Genomic DNA, 23,586 nt, shown 5'->3' with positions numbered 1-23,586 from the left:
CTGCGCGATGGACTTCAAGAATGCGAATAAGACAGGGAACAGGAAAATCAATAAAGAATCGGCCCAAGACTTCCTCGTGAAGTCCCTACACGAGCCTACATGGATTATATCGTAAGTCAAAGACCTTAGAAAACTAAAGATTAATTTTTCATTTTTAGGTCATGATGATGTGCACCAATGCGGCGCGAAATGAAATGATATTCCGTTCTTGAACCTTCCCATGACGAAGGTGGTCTTATCACACGAAACCGACAACGACTTACGACGAGACCGTCAACGACAAAACCGACAACGACAAGGCTTCCGAAGGACCCCCTGCGCCGCCTTTAACCCTTCCGCCGACGGAAGAGTCGACGAAGAACTCCTCCGTCGTAGTTAACGCTGCCGCCGACAAGGAAAGTCGACGAAGGACCATCTCCGCCGTAGTTAACGCCGATGGAAAACCCGACAAGGAACCCCCTCCTGGCGGCAGCTCACGCTGTCGCCAGGAGGGCTCCCGAAAAAGAACCATCTCGCGTCCGGATGACGCTACGTTCGACAACGCTCCAGCGCACCGAGCACGACGCCAAGCGCGCCAAACACTCCAAGCGCGGGAAGATCCTTTCGCAGGCGCCTTTGCGCTGGGCGCCGTTGGGCATGAGACTTTTGTGTGCGCCTATGCGCTATCTCTGTCCGTGTTCGTTCTTTTTTCTGTGATAATATTATACTTTGCGTGGAAAGTTTTTTTTCGTTGGCGATCGCATTCGAGCGCAATCGAGGGCAATTAATTAGTCCGCGATCCGAAAGCCGCACGCGGATCCGAGGCGAAACGCCAGCGCGCATCGCAGCGAACTTTCCCCTGAGTGGTGCGGCGAGTTTACGGCGATTTCACCTCGATACAAAGAAAGTTGACGCGCAAAAACTGCTCGATGGATTGTAAACAAATTACGAAGCTTCCATCAGTTTCATCATAAATTATTTATCTTTATCAGTATCCTTTTACGGTTCTGAGTCAGAATGTTCATACGAATCTGCGTTCTTTGGTCCAGAGTGGTCTCGTGATCCATTAAATAGCGTGAGCGCATTTCATGGCGAAGATAAAAATCGCTCCCCTTTCGTTTTGACCCAACGATTCACTTTTCCCTTCGTTTTTGGTTCGTTCGATGGTCAGCGTGAAACGATGACAAAGACGGAAGTTGAACTGGACGAGGTTTGTCTTTTGAAATGTTATTGTGGGTCGACTCTGTTCGAAATCGTCTGTGTCGAAATTGAGTCGCAATCACATGACATACATGTTTCTTCCCGCTTTTGCGTCGGGCGCCGTTTTTACGGCGAGCATGGTCGACTGTACAGAATGCTGGGCATGTCAATGATTTGTTCTGCTGTAACTCAAAAATTTCCTTGAATCGCCCTGAATGTCAATGATTTTGTCTGCTGTAACAAACAAATTTCCTTGAATCGCCCTTACAGCCAGCATTGGAGAAACGCGACTAATCTTCTTGCAGTGTGGTGAGCAACCTATTTTTGACTGCTGCCTCTAACTCAAAACGGCATCTGAAAGTCGTCTTTGGTGGAGCTTAGGATGTGGAGTCATTATATTTAGAATAATACTGGTAACTGACCGGAAGCTCTAGATATTCCAATAATTCTGGAAAGAAACTCATAGTCACCAAAGACAAAGAATTTACTATAAGAAGCTAAATACATCCTCTGAGAATAATTAGGCAGGGCAACGTGGTACCGCCAGGAGCATGAAGAAACTTTTTTGATCTCATTGTTGTCCGGGAAAGAGCGACATTTAAATTGTTAATAAAAATTGACTAAACTCAAACCTAGCCATGAGATAGCTCAAGGTTCCTTTTATTTTTTATGTTGGGAACTCAACTCAAATGTTCTGCAAAGACAAAACCAAAGAAACTAAAACTCAAAAGCTAAAAGGAAAAGGAAAGTCAACAAAGCGTCGCCGAACGCGCGCAACGGTCGCGCAAAGGGCGTTCTGATCTTAGTCAGGCGACGACGGTGGCGATATGACCGGTTCCACTTCCGGCTCCCGCTCAGAACTCCCACTGGCTTCAGCAGCCACACCTTCTGGGTTTGTTATGGTCGTGACCTGCGCCCCAAAGAAAGTACAGCATTTTTAGCGATGCGGAAAGAATCCCTCAAGTTTCACCGAGAAAGGGGGCATTTGGATCTTTCCGGGAACTCGTCGGCGCATCGACGACAGCCAAAAGATGCTGACGCAGCATGTTGTTATGACCACCGAATTTGCCAGCGGCTCAAGGCAAATTGTGCACTTAAAAATGTTTTGAAGTCGTTCCATTTGCGACGCATTTGCCGCCAATTCGTTGACTTTGAATTTGATGTCGTTCACATCGGATTTCAACTCCTCCAATTTTTCCAGCATGGTCTTGGTGGCGTTCTGCATCGGATCGAGGGGCTTGATTGAACTGGTGATAGTACAATGCCAGCAGCGTGACCCCAGCCACGGGTTGTGATTATGTCCTCGGCGCTTTCGTACTCCCGCCGTCGAACGGCGAAGATTTGCTTGTTTTTAAAATTCCAGAAGTGAAGGCCAAAGCATCCTTATCAGAAGTGATCTTAACTCAATTAGCACCTTACTTCGTGTAGGAGGCTCGTCGTACAACTTTGAATCGTTCCTGTTGAGGAGAAAGGTTTTCTCATTGGGCGGGATCACGCCACCGTTGACGAATCTGTCTTGCGCTGCGCGTATCACGTCGGGCCCGGCTTCATCTTCTTACAGTCAGGAGAAATGTTGATCTTCGCGAATTCGATTCTGTTTCAAATTTGTCGTTTTTCAGCGACCGCTGCTTTTCTCTTTCGCCTCTCTTTCGCCCGAGGCGAAATGACGCCGGGGAGCTTTGCATAAATCAGCCTGCTCCCGCAGCAGGATGAGGATTGCGACGCAATGGGCGAAAGAGGCTTAGCATGATCGGCAGGCTGTCAGCAGGCGGGGCAAATTCAGTGCCTGGCGCTCTCGTCGTGACCTACGACGACGCAGCCAATTCGCCATTTCCTTCGCCGGGATCGACGACTTTGTATTATTTGTTTTTCAATAATTCCACGCGCTATATACCCCTTACACTGACTGCCCTTACTCTTAAAAAGTAAGACTTTTAAACGCGGCAAGGTGACGTCGGCGGGCTTGAAAATGAACTTCGACGTTTCCTTGACGATGAAGGCGACTTCTGTGGCAGACATTTCCTGGTCTTGACGTAAGAGCGTCTCCCATCGATTATGTACTACGTGCATCTTATTAGTAAGATTCGGCGTTGCTGCATAACAAAATCTTTTGAAGTTTGATCAGTGCGGCACCTTTCGTCACCTTTCGCCTCATCTCTACACGCAATTGCTTAAACGAATTTCCGTTGGTCTTAGAACGGACATTCCCTTATTGACTGTTTCACTGCAAGTCAAGTAGGTGCTACTGTAAACGGTTGTGCGCTGGTAATGAGGATTAGGTGGCCCTAGGCTCGAGGGTCCAGACCGTTGCTTCGCCTAACGCGCGCGACGCGTTAGTCTCCACAACAGGCTGGACCCAACTGATTCACGTGACCTTAGCCGGCCAATCATGGCCGAGTATTACGAATTCCTCCTGCTCGGCGCTGATTCGTTCGTTTGATGTCACGTGATAAACACAACTATTTTTAGCCCTGCGTGTAATCGTAATGCGGGCTACCGATGCGAGGCGTTGCGACGAGCAAGAGGCTTACCGAAGGCCGAACGGCGTCGATCTCAGATAAGTTTTCTCATCTTGAGCCCAGCCAACGCGATTCTTTGTGGTCCCTCGTTTAGTTTTGCTCGCAGCGCGAGCTCGCGGCGACCCACGAAGAAGATCGCACGCGCAATGAGCCATTTAGTCATGAGAACGTCGATTAGATCGCCTATTTACGCGTTTCTCTCGGAGTAATAGAGCGCTACGGTAAGTAAATACCTTGCGGATCGACGTCTTTAGAGCTTTCGTTTGCTGTGCGTCAGCCGCGGTGTGAAGACGCGCAAATTTGGCTTCGCCTGCTAAAGAGAGAAGGTGCTGTTTGTGCTGCGTTGCCTGTCAATCGCGAGATAAGACCTTCAACGTTGTCAAGAATGCGAGTCTTTTATCGGATTTTGAAGATATAATCGGAGCCATCACATACAAGGATTCGTCACCCATTTTGTGCGATGCTTGCAAGAGACGAATCGTATCCGCCAACTCCGGAAAATCTGGAAAAGAGAAAATTGTAAAGGTTACTCGCCGATGGAGAAGTGTCTCGGGGCCCTGCAGAAGCATCTTTTTGCCAAATTTGCTGTCTGCCTCTGAAATCGACTGTTTTTAGCCTGAAGACGTTTGCGGATTCTCTCAAGTGGGTATCTGTCAAAATTCCCATTGTTCCAGGCAAGTCTAATCGTATCTGCCACTCCTGCAAGACAATTATCCACAAAGTCACCGCCGCCGAAGAGCTCGCGAAAGAAATCCGTCGTGCGCACACGAGAAAGCTAACTGCGCTAGGAAGAAGCGGCTTGCTGCAACTCCGACATCAGCGAGAGCTAATATGTCGGACATCAGACGCAAAAAGCAAAAGATTGACACATCAACAGGAAATACACTTTTGCCTGTTCGACTTTTTCATAGCCCTGTACGCTGTCGACCTATTCTTCCTCGCACTGAGCCCGTCTTTGCGGATAAGACATGCCCAGAATTAGTTGAATCCGCACGTGCAGAGTCAATGGCTTTTCCCGCTTCCCCTGCGGCAATCGACAGTCTTGAGGTACAAAGAGAGCACAGAAATAGAAATAGCTCATATAACGAAAGTGATTTATAATTAGGTCACCGTAAAATACAATGAGAGAAGCACTCTGCAGAGAAAGTTGCCACCTTATCTGTTTCAAATAGGACATTCACTTGCTCGATATTACGACGGCAGGGAAATGGCTAAGGCGGTCATAGACCATCCCTTACTCTATCCCCAAATTCAGGAAGAAACATTTGAAATAATTGCTGATGAGTGCAAAGCGCTTTGTCGAAAATCGTTAGACGTTTCAGTTCTTCGGCTTACGAAGCCGCAGCATCTCTTTTCATTCGGGTTTAAATCTCTTTCTGGGGAGTTACACACTGTAGCTCCTGTTTTGATGAAGATGTTAGCTGTAACTGCTACATCTGAAAGAGAAAGATTGCAGCAGAAAAAACTTTCCGAGAAGAAGATTGATATTAGAGTTCTTTTAGCTGCGACAATTCTTTTGAAGGCACGAGACAAAGATATGACAGCTTGTCATCATCTCATTGGACTGTTTTTGCATCACGAAGGCTGTACGAAGCAAGCCTTAAGACAGCTGTCGTCATTGGGCATCAGCACTTCCCACACAACAGTTCTGAAGAAGATGGATGAAGTCTGCTCTACTTTCGATGAGAAGCTGCGGCTATTAGCGATCACTACGCTGCTACGGCTGTTACGCTTACTTCTCAAGGTAGTTGTTGTCCCACTGTTGATTTCCAAATTGTGGGAGACAATATTGATTTTGAGATTCATCACACATTGTCTACCCTAAAATACAAAAAAAGAGTCGGTTCATTGGTTTAATTCAATGGCCGTGAAACACAGGATTCTTGGGAACGCCTTGCCAGATACTGAACCCCAGCGATCAATAAGTGACTTCGATGCAACATTCCTGCTTCCTACAGCAGATGATCACTCCGCACTACGGGAGGCATTTGTGATTCTACTAGAGCGAATTTTTACTTTGAGATTGAAAGCTTTTCATTCTCTCCGTGACGTTGTTAATTGGCATATTCCTCACAAGCATAGCAGTAAAACAAAGAAACCAACTGAAGTGGTAAGAAACTTTATTGAATTTACACACCATAAGATCTTTCCTTTAGGACTAATGCTAAAGAATGAAAACATAGCTTCAGAAATGATTGAAATAATGCAAGCCCTTCAGAAGTACGTACCTAAAGGCCATAATATTTTTCTGGGCGGTGACCAACTGACGTCAGAGCGAGGACGAAACGCTCAGCTTACTAAACAGGATAGTCAAACGTCAGATAAGCGTCTTGAAAACCTCATATGCAAGTCTGAAGATTGGCACGCTGGGGTTTCGTTTCTAACCGTCGTAATGCAAGTTCTCTATAAAGAAAGCAGCGTGCAGGAAAAAGGAACATTGTACCAGTTGCAAAAACTGCTTAATCGAACTTACGTCAGTAAAAAGGTTTCAAAGAACGTAGCCTCGGTCCAGGAATTTTTGTCAATTGTTACAGATGCTTATGTTATCTCTTCTGGAATGGACTATCTTGGATTAGACTCCTTAACGAGTATGTTGGATTTGGGGGCAGATCCGAGGAAGTATCTGAGGAACGCTGCTACTGCTGTGATGGACAAGTACATTCTATTTGATCAGGAAACGGAGAAGCAGCGATTCGATCAATTTCGAAATGAGTGCAAAGAGTTAGGAACAAAGTTTCGTTGCAGATTTTGCCAGAAGCAATTCTCCTTACCTAAACTCCGAACTTTCCATGAGAAAACAGTTCACCAAGTAACTTTTCCCTTTGAGGATACAGAGGGTGCAGCGGAGCTCGGGAAAGAACTTCTGGTCTGCGACCATGACTATATATTTCAATATAGCTCAGCAGTGATGAGAATGGGACTACTATATCGAAACTTCTCCGACGCAGTTTCTGAAGGAGACGGCGAACGCGTCTGTTTAATGTGGAAATATTTCGCTCTTCATTTCCACGCCTTCGGCAAAAGAAAATACGCACTGGAGGGGCTCATTTTGGCTGCACGACTTGGCTTCACCCTAAGCGCCAGAAAGGCTGAACAATTGAAATGGAATCGCTTCGTCAATGTTACTGGCCATATAGGGAAAAACAAGTCTCTGGATCTTCATCTAGAACAGCTTAATAATTATACAAAGAAGCTGCTAAAGCGTCTTGGAGCGAATCTTACAGAAAGAGCTGCGGTTCGCTCAAGTCAATCGGCTGGAGTTATGAAAATCCTTGAAACACATCGCAGGTCCGAAACGAAGACGAGAGAAGCACATGGTCACCACGGCACTCCAAAACCGCAGACCGATTTTCAAGAGCTAATGAAAGAATTAAGGGCAATTCGCGCAACTTCTTTCATTCCTGGAAGAGCTCACAAATCCTTTCCTGAATTTCGCAGCGACGTTCTATTCAAAATCAGTTTGCCAAAGATGTTCCAGTGGGCGAAAGAACACAAAAGAAAGATCGAAACTCGCCGAGGAGACTTTCTAGTGTAGAGTCACAATATGATATTAAATTCAGAGTTCGTTCGTTTCGTCTTCGTCTTCTACTGCTTGCTGTATGTCTTCTTTGCCCCTGTCGTCTGCCGAAGCTACTGCTTTCTGCAGTCCAAGTGGGCTAACGTCGTCGTTCTCATCGTCAGTGCTCGAAAGGCTTGTGCAAGACGAAATGCTGCTGTCGCTGTCTCTTTCTGCCTGAGAACAATGTATTCCGCGGAAGCACGCTTCATGAGCCACTTTAAGCTCGTCTGCAATCTGCAGCTTTTCCTCCGTATCACCAAAGACTTCATCAATCACTGAAATCACCAGACGCGCCTGCGCCTTTCCTCCTACTGATGGAAAGAGCTCCATGCAGTCCGAAGAGGTGAAAAGCAAGGGATAATTGGCTAACACATCACTGATGAGGTCTTCAGATATCCAAGTTCCGATAGTGAGACTGTAAGTTGGAATTGTGAATTTGTTGATTTTAATTTCCCTAAAAGTTTCTTTCAGAAGAATTTCACTTTCAAGGCAACGTTCTCTAGGCGGTTGTTTTTCCTCATTCACTTTCTGCGCAAATCACTATTAATTGATGTTTAGAGGAACAGAAATTTATTGCAAAGGTCTACCTCACAAGAAAGCAGAACAGCTTTTTGGATTTCATGATCGGCGTTGCCTTCTGGCAGTCCTCCTGGCCGCAGTTACAATATTTTGCACAGACGTCGCAGCAAAAGTGTGGTAGAGTATAGGACTTTGGCAATTCCCATCCGAATTCTTTAAGGAGCAGCTTTCGACGACATTCACTGGTATTGTGCAAGTAACGCTTCATTTCTGCACTTGCCGTTCTCAGCTGCCGTGAATGCCAAAGCAGAAATGCTGTGGAGAACTTGCCATCCCGCCCTGCCCTTCCGCATTGCTGAGAATACTGGTCAATCGTATTGGGCGGACCGTAGTTAATTATGTATCGAACGTCTGGAAAGTCCAAACCCATTCCCAACGCCACAGTAGCGAAAACGATTCTGCACACAGAATCCAGCGCAGCTAACGACGAAGCAACAAAGTACTTGATTTCGCAATCAGTAGATCTGTGGTACATTGCGTACAGTCGATGTCGAAAAGTCATGGGTAACTCAGGTGAGGCGTACGAAGAAGCTCCAGGCAAAGCCGTTCGAAAGGCGTCGTAGAGTAATCCACACTCTTTTAGGCTTCGACAGTAAATGATTGTTTTTGGAGTCATCTTCCCCTTTTCCCTTAGCAGCTCGATCAGCCAGAAAAATGTCTCCTCTGGTTTTTCTGACGTCCTCTCAATGACGTACTTTATGTTTGGCCGATCAGGGTTTGCTTTAATAATTGCCGGATTTTTTAGGCACAAGATCTTTGATATCTTCCGTTGTGTGCTTTCCGAAGCAGTGGCGGTGAGGCACAAGAATGGAACGTCGTGTTCCACCAGAGCCCTAATTTCGCCTAAGTGGCTGTACCACTCTCTAAATGCCCTAGCCTGTCGTTTCCTCTCGTTCATTCCCCTAAATTTGCGCTAGGTAATACGTATAGAGTTGCACGTTAGTGTTCACTTAGCACTCAGTAACGCAGTGTACTTCGTCGATTACAACTGCAATCAACCGTTCCTTCAAGACATCCCTCCGGAGAGCGCTCCTCCACCCTAACGACAGAATTGTTTCAGGACTTGAGAATGCGTGAGAAACTTCAGGCATGATTGACTTCCTTCCATCCTTTTCGGTTAAAACTACTCCACGAATAGCCATTTTTGTAAGCCTGTCTAGCTGATCAGCGATGAGCTGCGTCAGGGGCGAGACAACGAGGATCAAAGCCTTTGAATGTCGGTTAGATACGCAGTCGTGCACCAGTGGCAGTAAGTGGTATATTAGGGACTTTCCGTAGCCCGTCGGAAGAATAGCGAAGGTGTCCCTTCCTTTCAAAACACTAATTAATGACTCCAGCTGTTTCTCTTTCAAAGGTCGCGCAATGGCAGTGTATCGAGAAAGGACATCGACTAACCCACGCTGAATGTCTTCACCGCTCGCGTGAACAGAAGCCATAGCTAAAGACGTCGATCCGCAAGGTATTTACTTACCGTAGCGCGCTATTACGCCGAGAGAAACGCGTAAATAGGCGATCTAATCGACGTTCTCATGACTAAATCGTTCATTGCGCGTGCGATCTTCTTCGTGGGTCGCCGCGAGCTCGCGCTGCGAGCAAAACTAAACGAGGGACCACAAAGAATCGCGTTCGCTGGGCTCAAGTTGAGAAAACTTATCTGAGATCGACGCCGTTCGGCCTTCGGTACGCCTCTTGCTCGTCGCAACGCTTCGCATCGGTAGCCCGCATTACGATTACACGCAGGGCTAAAAATAGTTGTGTTTATCACGTGACATCAAACGAACGAATCAGCGCCAGGAAGGAGGAATTCGTAATACTCGGCCATGATTGGCCGGCTAAGGTCACGTGAATCAGTTGGGTCCAGCCTGTTGTGGAGACTAACGCGTCGCGCGCGTTAGGCGAAGCAACGGGCTGGACCCTCGAGCCTAAGGTGGCCCGGGTTAGAACTAGCGTAAAATGTAGGAAATTTAGCGCTGCTACCCAATCGCGCGATGAAAGAGTTGGTAGACGAAGACGATATCCTAGCGTACATTGGTCAAGGCTTCACGCACGAGAAAATAATGGACCTGCTGACGGAACAGCTTCACGGTGTTTGAGGTTTTAGTGCCCGCAGTGTTCGACGCTATTGCAAAGAACACGACATTCACTGCACCACTGCTGTCACAGACGATAAACTGCAACGCGAAGTGAAGAAGGGCGTGTAATATGATCAGAAAAAAAACCAGACGTATGTAACTGCGATATCTGTATAGGTTGGTCCAACATACCGGCAGAAAAACGATGAAGGGGTACCTAGCTAGCGACGCAGGGACTGCACGGAATCGATGAGGTAGCTTCAAACCAGTTTCTCGCATTTGTAGGCGAGGGTGGGGCAGGCTTTAAAGAAGGCGGCGCCGGCATCGGCTGCTCGTTGAGCAAATCCAATACCATACTACGCCGACTATTTTGGCTACAAATTACACATCACAAACGAAAAGTTAGGAATGTATGGCGTCACTCACGTCGCGGCGATCGACGCTTACAGCGAAAAATTTGTTCAAAACAGCTACGACTCCGCTCAAGAATAATCAAGTAATATATAGAAACGTCCTCCGCCCAGTTGCTTTGAGGTACGGACAGCTCTGAATTTTTCTCACGCTTTTCTTTTTAGAAGGTCTCTCTGCGCAAAGGACAAATATTTAACGAGAATGTTACGTGCATTCAGATTCGACACGGGTCAGTGCTATCAGGCTAATTAACCTTAAACGATTAAATAATTAATGAAATAATTTAGTACCACCCCATTGAAAGGGAATGGGGAGAAGTACATCAACGTGCTTACATTTGTCCCTCCCTCTCGTGTGCATAGAGAAAAATGTTGACGGTTTCCTGAGGTCTTTACCCTTTCTAAATCGCTTTGCAGCCAGCCCTATAACAGTCAGCTCGTTTTCTTTGGGCGATCTTTTCCTTTACAGCTGGAGGCATCGTAATTCCTGTCAGGAGGAAACAAAATAGCACTTATATTGGTACTGAGAAATTGATACCTAAACTGGTTGTTTGATTTTCTTTCAAAGCGTTCTCGTTTGGCACCCTTTGCATTTGATGAGTCTGTGCTCTTGGAGAATACAATATCTTTCCTTTCTAAAAAATAGTCACATTTTCTAAGTATTAACACTATTTTTATAGTGATGCTTTGATAATCTGCCTGAAGAAGCGTCTTCTCGGTCGGAATCGTTCGGAATCGAATTTGTCTAGTGAGAGCAACAATCTCAGCGTCCGGTCGCTGTTTAATATTATTAATTTATTCATTAGTTAATTAATTAATTAATTTATCTATTATGCATTATTATTTATTTATCATGTAATATTTGCGTCTATACATATTAACTAAAGTCTGCAATGTATATTGAAGCCTTTCTACCTTCTACTTCGAATACAGAATCTTCTTTTCCTTCTTTCCAGAAGTCGATCAAATCCAACAACACTTCGAGTCGTCGTTGAAAGTGGACATTCGATGCTTTCCTTTTCACTAAATTTAGTTGTCTAAATATCAATTACCACCATAGTAGGCTTTACGAAACTGTTTGTGATGCGTCATTCCTTTGATATGAGAAGCACTGGCTTCAGTGCTCGTGATGAAAGATGTGGGCTCATAAGGTGCGGTATCGAATACTCGATGTACTTGCCTGTAGTAGTCAATTGTCCACCGTTTATCACAAACTAATTCGTCGAACAGAGGCGTTCCCAATTCTTTTGCTAGAGAATTTATATGGCAAACAAAGAAGCTCATTGATCTGCGAAAGATACAGCTGCTGTCGCAAAGGCCGTCAACTACAAAGACAGCTGTCTTTAATAAGATACACTAGTTGCCACGTCCATCCGCTCGTCATGACCTACCGGACGGAACTCTCTTTAGGCTGGGAAGCAGGGGAGGGAGTCTCTGCGGCAAAACGTGACGGGGCAGACGAAAACCGTACCGAAGCAGTTGTGGCAGTCTCGGGGCAAGGCGGCACATAAGGCAACGGAACCGACGCTGGAGTGTCCGTCTGAAGATATTCCGATGCAGGGAGCTGCAGAGACGAGCTTGGTGTCTCTTTCTAAGGTCAGTGGGGCTCAGGCAGGGACGACGATGAAGATACCGCACCCTTTCGCGAACCTTTCTTTCGCGTAAACGGACTCGAGGCATGCCTAAGCAGGAAAACAAGGCATTGAAAAAATCTCCCGAAAGCAGTGCTAAGCAAGCCGCGTTTGCGTTCCTAACTGCATCAGTTATCTAGAATGGCTGTTGGCGAAGAGACCAAGCGATCGAGCTCTGTAGAAAGTGCCGTGCCGCGACTCTGTGTGTTCTCCCGGTAATAACTCGTAGGTGGAGCCAAGCGCGATTATGTATTTAAACATACGACGACCCCCGTTTGGCGCGTAGGCGTATTCGTGTATCGCTAGCCGACCATACTACTTCGGCGTTATTTGAACGGCACCTTACCATTAGCTGATATCTCAGAACACTTTCGCTTCAGACAATTGTTTCAACTAAGGCGAAAAGAACACGAACTCGGAAAATGTATACGGGACAAGCGAACAAAAGGCTACAAACGCCTTGCTTCACCCACGTTCTACAGGACGGATCACGCGATAACGCGAGTTACCAATCCCTTCTTTTATTTTACCTATGCTGCCACGGACTCACTTCAGTGTACCACAGCCCAAAGTAAAACTAAGACTGCATTTTAGTTACACTGCACAATGACAAACGTTAAAAAAGTATATTGAACTTGCCCAAAAAATGTTGTTTCAGACGAAGGTCATTACGTTGACTATCAGACTGTATCAATCCGTCGAATTAATGACGTTGGAGACACTATACGTTGCCTTAAAGGAGCAACGTTTAAGGAATTAAGGCAAGCTAATAGTAACTGAATTTGTATCGTTCATGTGAATTTTGTTTATCAAGTGTAATTTTTTTATAAGCAGGTTACAACACAGGTGGTTTACGTCGGCTGGACCATACACAGTGCATCTTTTGAATACATCAATAACCGCTGATGCTTGCTTAGACAATAGATAGAAGAAGAGAGGGATTGGACACTCTCCGTTATCACGTGACTTTTTGAGGGTCCAGGGTAGTTACGTTCGCGCCCTCATGCGATTGACTTTTTTGGGTCGAATCGCACTGAACACTGTACAATACCCTTATCTAAACTGCGAGCACCTTTAAAGCTTCTTGTTCGACGCCGCAAAACGATTGGAATTGCATGTAGTCGCGTACGCAGGGTTTATTCGGTTGTCATTGGCGCCTCTGACTGCGGACGAGTTGGCGACCTCCCGACGCAATTGTCTGTATACCAAGTGTCTTTCCTAGGAACTCACAAACATCACCGGCGTGTTCTCGCTATCTTATTATTCGAATTACCGAAAGACTGCAATGCACCAAGAGCACTGTTTTCAGTCAACCCTGTTTATACTTACGGCTTAAATTAACCGAAAAAATGAGCAACTGATTCTTGATGTTCTAGTTCGGAAAACATGCCACTACGAAAGCGATCGCGTCTCTGCACACGTAAGTACTCCCGTCATTGACCCCGTCAAAGCTCGGCCAAGTCTGATAGCCTCATCCCTCTTTCTGACCCGTCAGAGGCGCCAATAACAACCGAATAAACCCTGCATACGCGCAATTACATGCAATTTCAAACTTTTTGCGGCGTCGAACAAGAAGCTCTAAAGGTGTTCGCAGTTTAGATAATGGTATTGTACCGTGTTCAGTGCGATTCGAGCCAGAAAAGTCAGTCACATCCGGGCGTTAGCGTAACTACCCTGGATCCACGAAACGTCACGTGATAACGGGGAGTGTCCAATCCCTCTGTTCTTCTATCTATGCTTAGACCTAAAGCGCGGAATTAGATACTTAAGAAAAGGTCAAAACAATTGATTTTCGTAGTGGCCACATAATTCCACCTTGCCTTTGCGCGCAGTTTTTAGATCTTTGACACCACGTATTGATGTTTTGTCCGGTTAAAAATGCATTTCTTCACATCTATCATTAGCCTTTTTTCAAACCCCGTCAACTGTTTATTTTTCTTTAAATGGAACAAGTTCTGCTTTCTTCCGCCTTGACGGAGAGGCAAAGATAACGTACGTGTACTAATATGGTCGTTGGAAAAATGCCGTTTTAGGGGAGATAAGAGTGGAGATCGCGGTTCGGAAATTTTCTGCGCTTTGCGTGGCGTACTCAACTCGCTGGGCGTAGCGCACCGTGGAGCATCACTTTGCCCGTTTCTAATGCCAGCGGAGACTGACGACGTTGCCCGCGTCGGAACATTTTCCTGCGGGGTTTTGTGGGGCTTTAGGGTCAGAAGGCAAGACCATAGCACCATCATATCTTACCTGGCTGGTGTCAGGCATTGGCAGGTTGTGTCTGGCATGGGAGATCCGTTTGCGGCAGCGCAGCAATAACTAGATTTGGTACTGCGGGGTATTAAGTGTAGCAGTTTGTAGTTCTCCGTTTAGTCCGGGTACGTAGATCCGGGAAGTGTGTTTCTAAGAGAGAACAAGAAAGCAGTACACCACAACTCAACTCTTAGCAAATACCGCGCCCCACGCGTCACTGCAACTTCCCCACAGCCACTCCTACCGGCAACCGGCCACAACTTGGTGGAGAATCGGGGTAGTCGGAATACACGGGGATCGCGATCGTCCATCGCCGTCGTCGGCTCGCTGGATTGTTCGTTTTCGACTCTGGCTGGAACAGGTCGCAGCGACGATCACCGCGGCAACTTGTCGTCGACGCGTGTGTGGCGAAAGCGCCTCGTCCGACTACCCGCGCGGTCTTGGTTTGAATCGGCCGTTGCCAAGGGGGAGTGGCCGGTGACGTGGGAGCCACTCTGTGATTGGACGACGAAGAGGCACCTGGTCTACACCACGCCGCGCGACGCACGATTGTGTAATTTCGGTTTAGTTCCGGGTTTTATTAGATAAAAATTTCTATGAAATCTTTTACGTGTACACGACGTCTCTACTCTACGTTTGCTACGCGTGCACCCCGCGAGACCCAACTGGCGACTTTGAAAATATTTCCATCGATGTAAATGCGACCTAAACACGAATGTCAATTCCAAATACTGTCTTCGTCTAACATTTTTGTTTTTTGAAGGTGTTGGCTTGTCTGTCACTCACTATGCAGTAGAACTGGTTCCAGATTAGGTCCCCGGCAAATTGCCCTTGCAAAACCTGATCCTCTTCGAGGACCTCTAACGACCATCGTACCTTGGGTCACCAGAGCATCCAAGATACTCTGTTGATATACCTTTTTCCTTGCTGCGAGAATGTCTAGGATTGACGTGTCCCGCGGACGAAACGGGTTAATATTGAGGTTGCAGGTAATCCCTATTGGGCGATGACCTGTCTGCGAATATTTTCTGTGTTCCGCGAGCCGCATTTCCGCGTTCGTCAGCGCTGTGCACGTTTGCACGTAGAACCCTGCGAGGTCGAGAAGCGGCGAGCGGCGCCAACGGCGGTCGTGTACGCGGCGGTGGTGATTCGTCGTTGCCCGATTAGGTACTTGGCGGTATTGTGATGCTTGTACTGGGACCACGTGCACTTGTTTCGAAAATTGTCGCCAGGCGTCTCGATGAAAAGCTCGAAACAGTCTATAATCGAAACGACCTTTTTCCCGTACTCTCGCTGAATGCTGGAGGCATCGTTCTTTGTAATAGTTTTCGTTCGGGCCAGAAGATGAAAAAGGAAAGTGGAACTCTGAGAATATTAATCCATTTTCGAAAAAGACGTCCGATCGACGATTCGTGCATGCCAAAACGATACCCAAGGTCGAAATTCGTGCAACCCATATGAACTTTCATAAGACAACAAAGAAGAGCCGGAAATCGATTGATTTCCCTTTTGGCGGCCATTGGAAGACTTGGCAATACAAGATCTAATATCATTTCGAGCAAGCTGAACGCTGGAAGCCCGGTGAAATTTCTAACAAAATTTTCATCTGAGCACATCAATTCCAATGAAGGAAAGCCGCATCCTCTTCTGGATGGTCTCCACTTGACCTTCTTCCTGATCATCTATGGCATCGACGTGCTGCTGTAAAGACAAATCTGTCTGAGCGCGAAAAGATGCAGTTCCAGTCGGAGCATCATTCTCGGGGACATCAGATGGGGGTGGGACGGTGACGTCAGGAGGAAGATCAGCGGCCACAGCACCTTCAGGCTCTGTATTCTCGCCTTGCTCTCGCCCTCGACTGCTTCTCTTCTTCCTCTCGAAATCTCATTGCGCGCTTGCGATGATTGGCGATAGAGCGGTGAAATCAACGCATTTTCTCAGTCGATTGCTGATTTTCATTCGACAGGTATGAGAGAAAATCGACGGAACGTAAGCGGGTGAGAGAGGATTGTCGCTTTTCGCTCCTGCATGTAGAATCCTAACTGTGCAGAATGTTTTGAAACCAGGGGAGAGCGTACCGACAACAAAATGCTGACTGCAGAGCACCGAGTGCTCCGACGGCTTGAAATCTTTTCGCCGAATCGCCGCGATCCACTTCACACGACATTCTGGGTCGCGCGGAAACCTATAGAACTTCACGCCGGAAGCTTTCGAGTCTTGTGCGCGGCATCCAAGTGCCATGATCGAGCCATGCCTACGCCTGCCTGTGTACTCGCCTTTCCCTGCGGAAATACGGGAACGGTTAGCTCTGTGACGTCAATCGCAAGTGCTCTATGCCAAATGTGCAGTGAATCCCTTGAACTGTTCGCCTTGTTCTTCGCTGAAGAGACTTCCGTAGCTGTATATCAACAACGTAGATTTCGGTGAACTAAGGTAATGAATTTTTAATTCATCCCAACTCAGGCGAACTTTTTGATGCACTTCAGTGGTGGAAAGAAAATGAAGCACAGTACCCGGTTTTGAGTGAGCTAGCTAAAAAGTTCTTCAGCTAGTCGGAACAAGCGTCCCATCAGAGAGGCTGTTTTCCGTGTCCGGCGAGCTCATCTCTGATCTTCGAAGCAGGTTAAAACTTAGCAACGTGAACATGTTTTTGTTCTTGAACGATTGTTTGTCTTGAATGTAAAAGTTTTAGTTCATATGGAAATAAAAATAGCGTGAGGTAAGTATTGTATCGATATGTATCGATACGAAATGATATTAAATTAAAAATATCGATATAACGTATCGTCTTTAAAATACCCGTATCTCCGATAGTTGGTTCGAGCTGTTGTTGGCTGAGCGGTTCGAGGCAAATGGCTGATCTCAGACGGGGGCGCTGTCGGTGCCCTCTTTTGCCTGACTCGAAGCGATAAGGCTGCGGATGACTGCCGCTTCGTTGCCGTCGTCGCTGGAGTCAGAATCACTACCGTGTGGGGCTCTTTGTCCTGGCATCGTAACGATCGTTGCTTTTTGCGCGAGATCTCGGTACGATCTCTTCCTTTTCCTTTCCCTTTGCCCCGGCTTTTCCCTCTCCCTCTCCCACTTCCTCTGCCTCTACCTCGTCCTTCATCATTGTCCCGATCACCACCGAATCCTCCTGGAACATACATTGGACCTTCCGTTCTTGATTGCTGCGTCTGAATCGCTTTTTTCTGTCTCTTTTGTAGATACATGTTCTTTGTCCAGAATTCCGTGCTTTTTAGCACGCGGTAATAACGTCGAGTAACGTCGGTAGCTTTGAAAATGCGTACTGACTGTCTTCCTGGTGGCGTGCCACGGAGATTCATTTTTCTGTCGTAGGCAAATGCTCCGTGATTGAAAACCTCTGAAGACAACTTTGCTGCAATGGTCATAAGCTTTTGGCCTCTATTTTTTCTTTTGGGCAGAAATTCCATAGGGTGCTGTGAAAACGTTCATTCTGTAGGGAAAAATGTTAATGTTATGCAGGGTCATTCTCAGTTCACCTAAACACGTTCTGCGTGTTTCCTTCTTCGTATCGAGTTCGAATTGTCTAAGCTTCAGATTACGCATATCGAAGCTTCAATGAATAAGCTTTGATTTTAGCCCTGACGTTGTTTTAGTTGAGGAGGACGTCAATCGAGAAAAAGCGGTTTGAAAGTTGTGACACCGCTTGACAGCACCATGACTGCACCTGATGTCCGCTTGTATAGCTACAAACACGTATCAACCTACAAATACATTCAAAAAATCGCGCCTAACGGCCGAAATGGTTTAAAAATTCAGCTGGCATCGATCGCGCACACACTCGATCGAACTTACCAGGACGATGCAGAGCGATTTCTCGTGCTATTACGAAAACCTTACCCATACGCGTTCGTGCAGTGCGTGCTTCGGCAAATCCATGTCTTTCTTAGACGATGCGCTCGCGAACTAGGATTCTTCGAAGACGTGGCCTAATGCTTGGAGCACTATCGGGTATCGCGCAAAAATTAAGAAGTGCTGCGTTCTTTTCGATTTTTTTAGGTGTTTTGGGCCGCTGCGGTCTTGCCCAGAGCGACTGCACGCCGCTCTTGACGCTTCATCTGCCAGTGGCATCACAACAACATCGACTCGGCTGAAGAAGTGACATCGCACCAGCGTTATAGGCCACCCGCGAAGCGTTCATCGGTGGCGTCAATGCCTGAGGAAGAAATTGAAGTTGGTCCTATACGCACCGAGATATCTATTTATATCTCCACCACTATGAGCATACGCGCCATCTTGGGCGAAGGGTCACGTGACGACTTTGTCCACGATCTCCTCCGCCGTTTCGCGTCGGAAGCCGATTTTCGACGAATTTTCGAGCTCTGCGAAAAAATCAAGATAATGTTTGGGCCTTTTTTTGCGTCGGGGCCCCTTTCGAAAATCGTCGTATTTCGAGCGATTCGGGCGACGTTTCGCTTCGTTCGAAGTTTCGACGGCGAATGTTCGACGCTTCAAAGCGTTTTCGATCGTCGAATCGAGCCGAAAACGCTCGCGAAGCCCCGTTTTCGAAGATTCTCGACATCGATCGATTTCGAAACGCGCGCGGACGACGTTCTCGACGAAAGGGCCGCTCTTTCGCGTCTTACTCGACACCCTTCCACTTTCGATCGTTATCGAGGCCCCTTTTTAGGGATCGGCGTATTTCTCGAAAACGAATCGTCCCGCTCACTTGGCGATTTTTCGACGTCCACTTCGTCTAATCTTCTGTCGCCTTCTTCGATCGTTTCGTTGCAAAGACCGCTTCGAAGCTTTTTCCGCCATCTTGCATTCCGTCGCGCATACGGGTCACAGCCATTGTCGTTTCGTCTCCGTCTCGGCTCTTCTCGGCGTCTTCTCCGTGTTTTTCGCTCCTTTTCGATCTGAAAACAGTCTTCTTGCTTCGTGGCAAGCGAGAATCGCCTATCGGTGCGGTATTCCCCAGCGGTTTTACGTTCTTCGATCTTCTCTGACGCAAAGGTCTCTCGAACGTTCTTTCCCGTCGTTCGAACGTTGCTAACGACGGAATCATCGCGCCGTCGACATTTCTTCGACGAATTCGTCGCGTCGACGTCGTCGATAATCGTCGCCATCTTGGCATTCTTTCGTCGGTCTCGCGACGATACTTGTGCGAGCCGTTTCGCTGCCGATTCTTCGTCGGAATCGCCGTCTCGAAGGACCGCCGCGCCTATCGGTACTTACTTATTCCGCTTTCCCCCATCGTTTATTTATTCTCGCGCAGTTTTCTTTTTCTAACGTTCTATTGTCGAACGTTATCGCCTTCGCCGATTTCCAATTTCGTGGAAATCGCCGTCTCGAAGAGCCGATTGCAATCGGTCGACTGTCGCTCCGTGAGTATTTCACATTGCTGTGGTCGAAAGCACTTGAATTGCGCCTTCTTTAGATTTCACAGACACTCGACGTTTTAGTCCGTGCCCTGCGGCCGGACTACAAAAATTCTTATTATCCCAAAAAAGCCAAAAAAATCTAAAACAACAAGAACAACAGATAAACGCAGAGAAACGAAAAACTCTCTTCTCTAGATTTACCCTTTTTTCGCAATGCCCCTCAAGAGAAAGAAGGATTCCGACAAGGACAAGCCCTCTCGCGGTGCAAAAAGAAAGCGAGAAGACAGATCCTCATCGCAAGACAGGAGAGACCACTCCTATGCCGTAGTCTCATCCCATCGTTCTTCTGCAACATCCGTTGAATTATTATCCGAGTCTGCCAGAGATCGCCGCTCCCTAATACCTACCGATTCAGTCGATCGCACGCACGTTTCCCAATCTTTTCTATCCCTTGCTGCACCCACTACTTTCCTTCGTCTTAATGTGTCTTCCTTAAGCACTGCCGGCCTTTTGCCACATATTCCTTCATCCACTAATTTAGCTGCCCCAACAGGACCTTCTTCGTCTAACTCATCTGAGGCTTCCGTTCCTTCTCAGCAAACAAACGACACAGCCAGTAGTACACAGCGTTTACTAGCAGACGATCGCGAACAACGTGCCCAAACAGCCGATGACGCAAACACGCAGGAAATTTCGACAAATCGGTATTCGGCCTCAAGGTTCAATCAAACGCGTTCTATTGATATCAACGAAACACCAGTATCTCTTCTAACCCAAGAGACTGTTTCTCAACAGGATCGAAATGTCTCGCCTTCCACTTCCCATACCTTGCAAACTATCCAACCCCAAACCGATAGCGCGCAAAATCCTACAACCCAACCCGAACCAATACCAAACGAGCATGCAGAAGTACACGACGTACCCGTGCGTCTCCCAAACAATCCCGCTTTCCATTATAACCCACAAAATCTGTACGAGGACGAACGCATAGGTTCAATGTCTGCTACCTGTCGCCACTGCAGTGCAAAAAAGTGGCCAACCGAACCTCCCAGAATCTGTTGTGCAAACGGCAAAGTCGACGTTCCCTTGCTCGGTCCTCCTCCCGAACCGTTACAAGCTCTTCTGACAACTAACACACCACAAGCCAAAGAATTCAGAAAAAAATACGCACATACAATTCCTGCTTCGTTATGACGTCATTTCAAGCGCACACTTTAGTCGAGCCCGGATTCATGCCCACCTTTAAAGTTCAAGGGCACATTTATCACAATATCGGACCTCTGACTCCTGCAGCTGAACAGCGACCCCAATTCGTTCAAGTATACTTCATAGACGATCGCGGACAACAAGCCGACGCCAGATTATCTTGGCAAATAGACCGAGAATCGCAGTTAAATAGACACACCACCCTTTGCCTACAAGACATGCTTCACGAGCACAACGAGCACGTGCGCATTTTTAAAACCGCCCTCGAACAGCGAACACCAGACATGCCCGACTATCGTGTCGTTATACGTGCAGACAGAGTTCCCCGAGGCCAACACCAAAGAACGTTCAATGCGCCATCTGGCAACGACGTCGCCGCCCTCTTACCCGAAGGTCAAGAAGGATATCGTGACATCGTCCTCTCCAATAGAGATAGTCGAATTAAACGCATTACCGAAATTCACAGATCTTACGATTCGTTACAGTATCCGCTTCTTTTTCCAAGAGGAGAAGATGGTTACACAATATTGTGCAGACAGAAGGATCCGAAAACGAATCAAATTACCGAGAAAAAAATGTCTATGCTGCAATTTTACGCATTTCGAATCATGCAGCGCGACTGCGACTTTAACATTCTTCTGCGCGCAGGCGAATTGTCCCACCAATTCATTGTCGACGTTTTTGCAAAAATCGAAACTGACAGACTGAACCTCCTTCGCACTAAGCAAGAACAATGTCGTGCTGCCTCCTACACGGCGCTAAGAGATGCAGTCGAAACTGATGGCGACGCGAGCAACGTTGGTCAATTGGTCGTTTTGCCTTCTTCATTCACCGGAGGACCACGATACATGCACGAAAAGTGCCAAGACGCAATGACGTACGTCAAGCATCACGGAGCTCCCGATTTATTCATACCCATGACCTGCAATCCAAATTGGCCGGAAATTACGAGCGAACTCCTTCCGGGACAAACACCAAATGATCGACACGATCTCATAGCAAGAGTTTTCCGCTTGAAAGTTGAAAGGTTCATGTACCTCGTGGACACGCAAAACATTTACGGCATCAAACGCTGCCACGTTTACACGATCGAGTGGCAGAAGCGCGGCCTACCTCACGTACACTGTCTCTCGTGGATGGTAGAAAAAATTCGTCCCGATCAAATAGACAGCATCATAAGCGCCGAACTTCCCGACCCAAACGAAGACCCAGCACTTTTCGCAACGATAACCAAGCACATGATCCACGGACCTTGCGGCCAACTCAATCGCAGATCTCCTTGCATGAAAGACGGCCAATGCACAAAACGCTATCCAAGACAGTTTTTGCGCGAGACCATCACATCTCTCAACGGTTATCCGCTGTACCGACGTCGATCTCCAGACGACGGTGGAGTAGAAACGACTATAGGCAGATTTCACGTTGACAACAGGTGGGTCGTTCCGTACAGTCCATTTCTATCGCGCACTTTCGACTGCCACGTGAACGTCGAATACTGCAGGTCCATTTGCGCCCTAAAATACCTGATGGCCTACTTGAACAAGGGCAAAGACAAAGCTGTCGTCGGCTTGGCAAATCAGCACAGAAACGACGAAATCCTGCGGTACCAAATTGCGAGATACATTAGTACAAACGAAGGCGTCTGGCGCATGCTGCAGTTTCCCATTCACGACCACTTTCCAGCAGTCGAACAACTTCAAGTCCATCTGGAAAACGGACAGAGAACGCTGTTCACCGTTGAGAACGCCCCTGACCGTGCAGCAGAACCTCCTGCTACGACATTGACGGGTTTCTTCGAGCTCTGCTCTAATGACGATTTCGCCAAAACTTTGCTATACATCGACGTTCCGCAATACTACAGATTGGTCAACAAAAAGTGGCAGAGAAGAAAGCAAGATCACATCGTGCCCGAAACTGACGGCATTAGAAAGTCAAAAACTTTAGGACGCATTTACACGGTTCATCCGAAAAACACCGAATGCTATCTTTTGCGACTTCTCCTGCTTCACGTTCGAGGACCGACGTCTTTCGCTGACCTGCGCACAGTAGACGATACCGTTTTTGATACGTACTCCGAAGCGTGCAGAGAACGCGGACTTTTGGCCGACGATCAGCATTGGCACCTCGCACTAACCGAAGCCACGGTCACCGATCGTCCTTATAAAATTCGCGACATGTTTGCCATCATGCTCCACATGTGCGAAATTTCCGATCTTCTTCGTCTATGGGAACAACACAAGTAAGCGATGGCCCAAGATTTCCTCCGAACGCTTCGCAGACGCGCAAACGACGACACGCTTCCGTATACCGACGAAATTTTCAATCGAGCCCTACTATGTATCGAAAACAAGCTGCTTTCGTTTCCCGGAGGAAAGCCACTTAGCGATTACCATTTGCCCAGTCCTGATCGCTCTTCTGAACAAGACGACGACACTCTTCCAAGAGAAATTGCCGCTGAATACTCTTATAACACCGCGGAATTGCAAGAACGACTCACAGCGAACGAAGCGTCTCTCACGCAAGATCAAAGGCACATTTACGAAGAATTACTTGCCTAGGTCGCTCGAGGTCCCGACGATAGAATTATTTTTTCGATGCGCCAGGAGGAACAGGAAAAACCTATTTGCTCAATCTTTTCCTTGACAAAATACGATCGCAAGGCGACATAGCCCTTGCAGTCGCTTCTTCCGGAATTGCAGCAACACTTCTCACTGGCGGCAAAACAGCTCACTCCGTTTTCAAGCTACCCCTCGACATCAGTCGCTACGAACGTCCCACGTGCACCGTTCAAAAAAACACGGCAAGAGCGCGACTTCTTTGCTTGGCCAAAGTTGTC

The 23,586-nt window shown here is 47.2% G+C and overlaps 1 protein-coding gene and 1 long non-coding RNA gene across 2 annotated transcripts; both read left to right on the top strand.

Annotated features, from left to right (window-relative positions):
- Positions 1–18,989: 18,989 nt before the first annotated feature.
- Positions 18,990–19,709, top strand: LOC136194562 (uncharacterized). The gene is made up of 4 exons (XR_010671672.1): positions 18,990–19,125; positions 19,177–19,390; positions 19,439–19,547; positions 19,601–19,709. It is a non-coding gene; the product is annotated as an uncharacterized lncRNA (long non-coding RNA).
- A 1,025-nt stretch (positions 19,710–20,734) lies between these two features.
- Positions 20,735–23,308, top strand: LOC136194876 (uncharacterized). Its single transcript, XM_065984125.1, has 2 exons — positions 20,735–22,989; positions 23,029–23,308. The coding sequence occupies exons 1-2, from the start codon at positions 20,735–20,737 to the stop codon at positions 23,306–23,308; spliced, it is 2,535 nt and encodes an 844-aa protein (XP_065840197.1).
- The last annotated feature ends 278 nt before the right edge of the window (positions 23,309–23,586 follow it).

Source organism: Oscarella lobularis, chromosome 13, assembly GCF_947507565.1.
Source record: "Oscarella lobularis chromosome 13, ooOscLobu1.1, whole genome shotgun sequence".
Taxonomy (NCBI): domain Eukaryota; kingdom Metazoa; phylum Porifera; class Homoscleromorpha; order Homosclerophorida; family Oscarellidae; genus Oscarella; species Oscarella lobularis.
This window is presented reverse-complemented; position numbering and strand designations above follow the sequence as displayed.

What these genes read in the sequence shown, in the direction of transcription:
- LOC136194876 (XM_065984125.1), top strand. Translation starts at nt 20,735, where the DNA reads ATGACGTCATTTCAAGCGCACACTTTAGTCGAGCCCGGATTCATGCCC. An exon ending in CGTCTATGGGAACAACACAA is followed by an intron (nt 22,990 to 23,028) that starts GTAAGCGATGGC and finishes AACGCTTCGCAG; the next exon opens with ACGCGCAAACGACGACACGC.